Below are 10,157 nucleotides of genomic sequence, written 5' to 3'. Positions count from 1 at the left end.
GAATTGTTCAATTAGGTGAAACCATTTCTAGAACAGCAAATCTGGCATTTTACAAAATGAGGCTGCCAGAAGGATTCTTTCACCTTTTTTTTTCTTGTAGGAAACGCACACGCACTCCTTCTCCCTCCTCTATCTTTCCTTTGTATGCAATTTAAAAATGGATCACAGTAAGTGCCAATCCCCTCCCATGGTCAAGACTTCCTAAATGGCACGGGGTCATTTTCTTGTACCACCGATCAGTCTTATGTTCTGCAGTTGTGCTCTTCGCATGGAATTGATTTGTCCAAGAAAATTATTCAATAACCAAGACTATTATGGTAAGCAATAAATGGGGACCAGAAACAGCTATTCTCAAAATATCAAACACCAAAAAATATTTCTCCTTACAGCAGGCATGACTGAAAGGGTTATTTTGCCCTCATCATCTATAGTTAAAAATTATTATTGTCCTGACTGCAAAGTACATTAAAAACACTGATTTTACACAGACATTTCTGTATTTTCTTGCATAACGGCTTTTGTCCTGTTAGATTTAAGCATTAGAACACTGAAATCTGGAACTATTTTAGATCTGACTGAATACAATATGGTTCCTGTTTCAATTCTCTGGATACAGTAAATATACCATGTATAGAACACATTTTTGGGGGGCATTGTCAGCTTGCTAGCTGACCAGATTGTGGCTCAAGGTGAGCTATTTCCGATTTGGATGAAATGACTGGAAATATAGTGCGCTAGTCTTCAATCAGCCTTTTGCAGAAGAAATTTCTTAAAGCTCTTATTGGTTATAAAAAGGCAATTTTCTCTTAACAATAACCATTTATTTTACTGATGACTGATTACAAGCTGGAACATGAACAAATGTGGTAACGTTAAAAATACCCCCTCCCCCAAATAATGTTTCTGTGATTTGAAGAGGCAATACTTGGCAGCAGACTGTGTTTCTGGAATCTGTTTGTTACAAATGACAGGAAGAGAAACTTATTTGACAGAGACCAAAGTCATTCAGTTCAACGTAAGTAGGAATGTTCACTTATACATGTTTTGATATGTGCTAGCATACATGGCTTGAATGAAAACAAAACCTGCACCTTCAGCATAAGAAATACTGGGAACAAAGTAACGGCATACACCCATTGCCCCTCCTCTTTTTACTAAGATCATCTCCAGGTTACTGCAACTCTAACATAGTCTTGAATGACCACCATATCCTGTTCTGGGCACACAGCCAATCACTAGGAAAGGCAGGGCACAACATAGTTAAGGAATATTCTTTTGTTATGATTTGGTTATAGGATACCACAACTGAATCTCTTTTTCAAATACTCCCACACTTTCATTATCTGATTTTTCTCTTCTTTGTTTGATACAAATAACTGCAGAAACTTGCTTTACATTTATTGCACCTTTAGGTCCCTTGTAGATGGAGGGTTATATTGCCTGATCTATTTTGTATTGTAGCTTGACCAGGTTAGAACGGTGTTGAGAACTGTACATTTCTACAGTAAAAAAATCACATTTTGACAAAGCTAATTACAGCCGTTGCAGTTCGGCTCTCTTCTCTCTGATGCAACGACAGAGGAAAATTCCACGATTCCTGTGCTTGCTGGAACCTGCAGTGTTCTTTTTATTGCCATATAAAAGTCAATTAAAATTACTCCTCCTGGAAATGCTCCCAATTCTTGAATAATTATCATTGTCTAGACAGATTACTGTGCTTTATTAAGGGTCTTTAGAAACTATATATAAAGAATGTTCTTATGAAAGTGAGTTACACACACACATATATATCACCACCTGATCTGATTTTTCTCTCTTGCTTCATGTAGTATTAGCAAAAATTTTCATCTTGATGAAATCTACTTTCAGTATGTTTCAGAATTCACATGTTAAATGTGAAACCTGTTGATGTTGCTGTTAACAGTCTCTCTCTTAAGCCAAACAGGATCTTCCTAATAATAAAATAATAATAAAAGCACCAGATGTATGAAAAGCAGGAAATGCCTGATCTGTTAGGAATATATGTATATATATATCATATATAACAGTTCTTACATTAAAAAGGTATTAATTAGAGAGACAATGTGGATGTGGCAATATCTTTTATTGGACCAAATAGTTGGTCCAATAAATAGTATTACCTCACTCAACTTGCCTTTCTAATATCCTGGGACCAACACAGCTGCAACAATACCGCAAACAATTAAAAAAGGTATGTCATACCAAAAACATCAAATAAAAAGCAATGGAAAGGCGGATACTGGATGGGCAAAAAAAATGCTGCATATAATATGGACAGATGATAAACCAAAGGGTTTCTACTCAAATAACCGCAATTTAATGATGGAGCCAGAGTTCTTCAAGGATCTGCCCAGTGCATCTCACAGGTACTTCAGATGAAATGCAGCTCTGATCACAAACACACTTCCTGACATCCTTATGCCGCATATTTTTGAGGTATATAGAAAGCATGACACTAACATTTTGGACTCCTAATTCTTTCTTGCAGAACAATGCACAAATCTTTAGCTGGGTTTTTCCACACTCTCCCCTGGGAAATATAAAATCCCAGTTCAAGAGGTCCCTATTCTGCCTCCTGCCACACCCAAATCCATCTTGCATAGGCCAGTAATAAGAACACTGCAGCTCTGACAAATAAGTTACAGCAATATAACAACTTTTTAAAAGATATTTTCTCTATAATTTACATAATGGGTAGCAGTTGGAGTTTAGTTTAGATACAAACCAAATGTGCATCCTCTCAGTCTATGAGTCCAAGTGGAAGGCACTACTTCAACATACCACTGTATGTACTGCACATGGTTTTGGAAGCACAGCAGGTACTGTGGTTCCAGAGCTGTAGAATGAAGGGCCCGGGGAGTCTTTGGACGTAAAAATGGCAGTGGAAATCAGTCACATTTCCCTTTGCTGTCTCTTTTTGTGCTATGGAATTTCCCCTGAAAAATCTTTCAGTTCAGAGAGCAGTGATGGGGAAGAAAGCAAGCCCTCAGAAGCTCTCTACAAAGCTTCCGGGGAAGAGGCCCGTCCTGCCATTTCGCTGTAATGTCCCCTTATACCAGCCATCCTCTCTTTTCTTGTGCACAAACACAATGTCACCTTCTTTCAGTTCAATCTCTGCTTCGCTTTGAGGAGGATATGGAACCACGACACGATACCTTTGAAAACAAAAGAGAATATCTTAGCAAACACAAGTCAAATAGTATGACAATGTTTTTTGGAGTAGGACCCTCCACAGGGCACAGCCACGAAAGACAGGTGGCAGATTCAAACCAGCAGCTCTGCAAGCTAATTTGTTTGCCCCATGTACTAGATCACTTGCATCTGCCTGAAGCCACACCTCTTCAGATGTGGGCTTGTCCCCTCTTAAGAACTATACAGGGTCAGGGCTGATCGCTATTTAAATGGGAGACATCCCAGGAAAACCATAGGTGACCATGTTAATGAGTTCAATAGATGACAAACTCTTCCTTCTAAATCAGAACTGAAGCAATGCCCCGGGATGATGTGGGACCCCTGTGCTACTTTAGGTACTGCCTTTTTAATGATATAAAACAGCTCCTGCTCTCATGTGATCGTCAATGACCCCAGGGCATTTTTCAGAAAAGGGCACATGGGATGTTAGCTTCAGCATCCTGGTCAAAGTCCGGTTTAGGTCATTACACTGGGGCCTAAATTTCCTCAGAAGTTTCAGCCGCATACAGGTTTCTTTCAAACTGCTTGTTCTAAATTGTTGCATAGTGTTGCGGTGTGCTTTTCTACAAGCACTGTATTTTACTCCACAGGTGGCTGCAGCTCACAGGAGAATTGATTCCGCCACTTTTAAATAGAGCTGGGTGGTAAAAAATTCACAAAAATGTTAGTTTTCACCAATTCAACCAGCTTTAGTTTTAAACTATTCTGGGATCTTTAGAGTGAAAGAAACTGGGCTTGGAGCTGGGTTTAGCGACAAGACCCTTTGTGAAGACACAGCTGTGTATCCTTCAAAAACAGTTGCATAAGTAGCATAGCCAGTTATGGTGTGGGACATTTGGTAGATAGCATGCTTGGCATTCAGGGTGACATGAGGGTTATAGCAACAGAGGGCAGAAGGTCGGGAGGACTATATCATTGGGGTGAAGTGGGGTACAAAGGATTTAATGAGTGAGTAGGGGCCTAGAGAGGGGTTTGGATTGGTCCCCTGAGGTTCATAGTTCAAAGTGCGAGGGGCTGCCAGAGATTATTTAGTGGTATATTGCTGGGTGTGGTGGGTATGCCCCCCAGATCAGTAGAACCTGTGTGCCGGTATTTTTGGCACAAACCTAAGGCCATTCCTGGCTGGGTGGAACAGAAATTAATCTTCTTTCTCAAACTAAAATAATTGCACCCCAATCTTCTGTTTTTTTCCCCTTTACCTAAGGCAAGGTTCCCCATGACCTTGTAATGGTCCATCCAGGTTGCTCTTGGAGCTAAATCACAGGAGCATACAGTAGCTCAGGGGTAGGTAACCTATGGCACGCGTACCAAAGGCGGCACACAAGCTGATTTTCAATGGCACTCATACTGCCCAGGTCCTGGTCAGTGGTCGGGGGGGCTCCGCATTTTAAGTTAATGTTAAATGAACCTTTCTAAACATTTTAAAAACCTTATTTACTTTAATATATAACAAAACTATTGTTGTATGTGTAGACTTATAGAAAGAGACCTTTTAAAAATGTTAAAATGTATTACTGGCACGCGAAACCTTAAATGAGAGTGAGTAAATGAAGACTCGGCACACCACTTCTGAAAGATTGCTGACTCATGCAGTAGCTTGTAAATGTCTGTACTAATAACGGAGTCACTAGTGTATGCGTTTGCAAATGAGCAATGTCCTGGATTTCTTTGGACAGTTAACAAAGAATTTTTAATTTCACCTAAAATCATTTGCAGTTATTCCAGTGAATATTATAGTAGTAGTGTGGTAGTGCCTCGGGGCCTTGGACATAGATCAGGTCCTCACTGTTTGAAGCACAGTCCAAACAAAGAGGTGGTCCCTGCCTGCAAAGAGATGACAGAGCTGTTAAGGTATTTCATTTCCAAGTGTCATTCTATGTTAGGTTAAAAAACTACGGATCATGACTCAGGCTGGTGCAAAGTTGGAATGTCTGTTCCGCAAGAAATTCTGAAAAAAAGAGTTCTGTTACAGAAGAAAAAGTGGAAACATTAAAATTTCCTACAGAAGAGAAAACAAATAAAATAATTGTTTAGAAATAATCAAAATGTTTTGTTTTGACAAATGAAACTGAGTCTGGGAGTCCAAGCTTGGAGGCTCCCGGTCAGCACTAGCAGACTGATGGGGAGCTTGATGTCCTGGAGCCATGGCTGAGCTGGGGGTCTCCAAGCATGGCAGCTGCGTCTCCAAGGCTTCTGGCTCTACAGCAGCAAGTCTGGAAGTCCCAAGAGCCCTTGCATGAGCTGGGGTTCTCAGGGCTCCAAGCTTCCCTGCTATGGAGTTGTCAGCCAAGTCCTGGCTACAGCTGGAGTTCCTGATCCTGGAGCAATTCGTAGAGTGAGACTGCCCTAGAGACCTGGACCCTGGGAGCCTGGGCTTCCCAGCAGTCCACCAGTTGAGCTAGCAAGAGCTGCTTGTGTTTAATTGGCAGTTTGTCAAAACCAATAGGTTTTTAAAAGCAGCAAAGAATCCTGTGGCACCTTATAGACTAACAGACGAAAAAAAAAATTACATTGGTGGATGTGCAGATGAATGAACCGGTGATGGTGTGGCTGATCTGGTTAGGTCCTGTGATGGTGTCGCTGGTGTAGATATGTTGGCAGAGTTGGCATCGAGGTTTGTTGCATGGATTGGTTCCTGAGCTAGAGTTACTATGGTGCGGTGTGCAATTACTGGTGAGAATATGTTTCAGGTTGGCAGGTTGTCTGTGGGCGAGGACTGGCCTGCCACCCAAGGCCTGTGAAAGTGTGGGATCATTGTCCAGGATGGGTTGTAGATCCCTGATGATGCATTGGAGGTGTTTTAGCTGGGGACTGTATGTGATGGCCAGTGGAGTCCTGTTGGTTTCTTTCTTGGGTTTGTCTTGCAGTAGGAGGCTTCTGGGTACAAGTCTGGCTCTGTTGATCTGTTTCCTTATTTCCTCATGTGGGTATTGTAGTTTTGAGAATGCTTGGTGGAGATCTTGTAGGTGTTGGTCTCTGTTTGAGGGGTTAGAGCAGATGCGGTTGTACCTCAATGCTTGGCTGTAGACAATGGATCGTGTGGTGTGCCCAGGATGGAAGCTGGAGGCATGAAAGTAGGCATAGCGGTCAGTAGGTTTTTGGTATAGGGTGGTGTTAATGTGACCATCACTTATTTGCACCGTGGTGTCTAGGGAAGTGGACCTCCCGTGTAGATTGGTCCAGGCTGAGGTTGATGGTGGGGTGGAAGCTGTTGAAATCGTGGTGGAATTTTTCCAGAGTCTCCTTCCCTTGGGTCCAGATGATGAAGATGTCATCAATGTAGCATAGGTAGAGAAGGGGCATGAGTGGACGAGAGCTGAGAAAGCGTTGTTACAGATTGGCCATAAAAATATTGGCATATTGCGGGGCCATGCGGGTGCCCATAGCGGTGCCACTGATCTGGAGATATATATTGTCATCAAATTTGAAATAGTTGTGTGTGAGGATAAAGGCACAGAGCTCAGCAGCCAGTTGTGCAGTGGCATCATCAGAGATACTGTTCCTGACAGCTTGTATTCCATCAGTGTGTGGGACGTTGGTGTAGAGAGCCCCTACATCCATGGTGGCTAGGATGGTGTTTTCTGGAAGGTCACAAATGCATTGTAGTTTCCTCAGGAAATCAGTGGTGTCATGGAGATAGCTGGGAGTGCTGGTGGCGTAGGGTCTGAGTAGAGAGTCCACATATCCAGACAGTCCTTCAGTGAGAGTGCCAATGCCCGAGATGATGGGGTGTCCAGGATTTCCGGGTTTGTGGATCTTGGGTAGTAGATAGAATAACCCTTGTTGAGGCTCTAAGGTATGTTGATTTGTTCCGGTGTTAGTGTAGGGAGTGTCCTGAGTAGATGGTGCAGCTTAAAAAAAATAGGTTTTTGTGAAACATTTAGGTTTGAGCAAGTTGGTATTTTCCAGTGAAAGCCAGTTTCATCAGAAAATTCCCAAGCTGATGTGTGTATAGGACAGTGAACATGAGTCTAGCTCGGGTGCTCCGCCTCAGCATGTCATTTCAGCTGGCATTTATCAATCAGTAATGGTCTCGCTAGTTGCAAAGCAATGAATACAGTAAAGATAGAGAAAAGCCAACTGATATTCAAAACATCTTTTGAAGATTACTACCTATTGCATTTGCTGCATGGTCATTCATTTCCAATTGATGCTTATAACAGTCCAGTATTCATTTAAAACGATGATCTATCTTATAGTTAAATTTAATACGCACTGGAGAATCTCAAAGTACAACATTACCCTAAATTCACTGAATTGATTGCCAGTGGGTTGATACCACATCAAGGGTCTCTTTGAAACTGAATGACAGGAGTTAATTTTCTTTGCAACCACAGCTTGGCTGCCTGCTGGCTGCTGTGAATCTACAGACTCAAACACGTGACAGTGAAATTGCTAGATCTGGCTAAAGGAACTGCTCACTGCAGCTGGGCCAAAGATCCTGTTACTCGTAAGTGGGAGTTCTGCTCTAAAACCTGATTAGAAATGTTTTATCTTGACATAGCAACATAGTCATGTAGAATATATATCCGTGTCAAGAACCATCAAAAATCAATTAGTCATCTTCTCTCTTGGCCAGTATGTCTAGCTGTCACTTTTTCCTGTCTGGAAAAGCAAATAACAGAGGCTGAAGTGTGTGCTGCTCGCTGGTTACAAGAAAACAGTCTATCTTACTGACATTTGCAGAACCGCCACATTTATATTGTGAGGTTTTGCCAATTACAGCTATTATGCAAATGAATGCACACATTATCTCAGACACTCTGCTTCAATGTTGATTAATTAAATTATCAGACTGGAACAATTTTAGCAAAGACGATGCCAAACTTCAGCTCTCTGAACTCAGCTCAATTGAATATACATTAACAGCATTTTTGCAGTTGTGTTCCAGATCTTGGAGTGCTTTACGGAAACATGGGATCAAGCCTCACAACTGCTCTGGGAGGTATTTTTAACCCCATTTCACAGATGAGGAAAGTAAGGCAGAGAGAAAGACATAACTTGCCTTGGGTAACTTGCCCTGGTTTATAGAGTGGTATCTTAATGTCAAGTCCATCTTTTTAAATACAGAATAGAATCTCACTAATGGCTGAGAGACCAATTGCAATTTACTAAATGTTTCAAATTAGCAAGAAAGATTATCAAGCATATCAAAACCAATCTCCTGCCAATGTTGGCAATCCCGTATTTGTAACAAGTAGGGTTGCTACCCATCCGTTTTTCACCTGGACAGTCTGGATTTCGGCTTGTGTGTGAAGGTTCCATTTGACAAGCCCTGATGTCTGTTTTTTTTAATCTAGGGGGGAAAGAGGTGGAGCAGGGGTGGGACGTTGGGAGAAGAGGTGAAGAAGGGAGCAGGGCCCGGGGAAGAGGCAAAGAAGGGGGTAGGGTCTTGAGGGAAGAGGTGGAGCAGGGGCGGGGCCTGTGGGAAGAGGCAGAACAGGGGTGGGGCCTTGGGGGAAGAGGTGGAACGGGTGTGGGGGTCTTGGGGGTCTGGTTACTAGCCATTAGAAAGGTGGCAATCCTAGTAACAAGGGATTCTTTAGAGGCTTTCTTTAAAGATTTAAAAAATAAATCCAGGAGACTGCATTACAAAATGTACTTTTTTCAATTATTAAAAAATTGTCATTTAATTTTAATTAATCATGATACTTCACAGTAAACCTATCAGCATATTGAATAAAAATAATGAAATCTCAGTAATAAAAGATCTCATTTTCACATTGCTGTGAAATCTTTGCTGCAACATGGGGTGGGCAGGCTATATATTTTCCTCTGTGATTCTTGGATTTGCGGACAAAGAAAGTGAGAGTTTTTGAGGTTCCAATGTACAAACCAAAGAATCACATGGCACTGCTGCCACAGAGGGGTTTCTAAACATCATAAATCATTCCAGACAAAACCTGCGATGCCATCGGTGGCATTTGATTTGTTTTTCCCAGTAACAGAGTTTAAAATCTACATTAGTCCTATCATTTTAAATCACCTCCCACTCTTCCCCCAGATTTGGCCCCCTCTTTCCAGGGAATCCCAGCATACTTCTATTCCTCTCTGCTTTTCTCTTCCCTCCTTCCTTCCTCTTTTCCCTGACCACTACTATGCAATAGTAGGTTTTCTTTCATCTATGGCACAGCCTTTCATCTTATGTGGAACTCAGAAGAATGTTGGAATCTGTCAGTGTCACACTGCATTAAAAATTTCATAATTTAGACATGCAAACAGCCTTATGTCTATCACAATTATCGGTAGGTCTGGTAGTATATTTATTATTAAGGTTGCCTGACAGTTCCCATTATGAGATTTTGTGTTCAGCTACGTATAACTTTGCAAAACGTTAACCGTTTCAGCTGAAATGTTCCATGAGGGAGGTGGGGTTGTCTACCTCAGACTCCTTATTATTATGTATTATTATTTTTTTAAATTTCAGCCATAACAGTCATTTCTGAGAAGGAGGTTAGGGAAAAATCTGTCATTTTGCAATAGTAAAATTTTTTTTGGAAATCTTTTCTTTGAGAAGCTCTAGCACAGGGGTGGGCAACCGTTCACAAGTGCTGTGCTGAGTCTTCATTTATTCACTCTAATTTAAGGTTTCACGTGCCGGTAATACATTTTAATGTTTTTTAGAAGGTCTCTCTCTACAAGTCTATATATTATATAACTAAACTATTGTTGTATGTAAAATAAACAAGGTTTTCAAAATGTTTAAGAAGCTTCATTTAAAATTAAATTAAAATGCAGAGCCCTGCGGACCGGTGGCACTGAAAATCAGCTCGTGTGCCGCCTTCAGAACGCGTGCTATAGGTTGCCTATCGCTGCTCTAGCACCTCCATGTTTTGGAGCAGGGACTTGAAATTTGGCAGAGTGTGATCTTTTTGTCAGGGATCTGACAAATGGCCTGATGCTACTGGACTGAAGGCTAAAGTGGGCATACAAACTGTGACTGG

General features: G+C 41.5%; 1 protein-coding gene across 1 annotated transcript in view; it reads right to left on the bottom strand.

The window, feature by feature from the left end:
- Positions 1 to 625: 625 nt before the first annotated feature.
- Positions 626 to 10,157, bottom strand: part of SH3RF3 (SH3 domain containing ring finger 3) — a 413,174-nt gene continuing 403,642 nt past the window's right edge. Inside the window, exon 10 of the mRNA XM_050921775.1 lies at positions 626 to 3,176. Within this exon, the coding sequence (XP_050777732.1) occupies positions 3,008 to 3,176 (169 nt within the window). The 3' untranslated portion in view covers positions 626 to 3,007. The remainder of the gene's footprint in view (positions 3,177 to 10,157) is intronic.

Source organism: Gopherus flavomarginatus, chromosome 1 (genome assembly GCF_025201925.1).
Source record: "Gopherus flavomarginatus isolate rGopFla2 chromosome 1, rGopFla2.mat.asm, whole genome shotgun sequence".
In the NCBI taxonomy this organism is placed as follows: domain Eukaryota; kingdom Metazoa; phylum Chordata; order Testudines; family Testudinidae; genus Gopherus; species Gopherus flavomarginatus.
The sequence above is the reverse complement of the archived record's forward strand: the minus strand, read 5'-3'. Positions and strand labels throughout refer to the sequence as shown.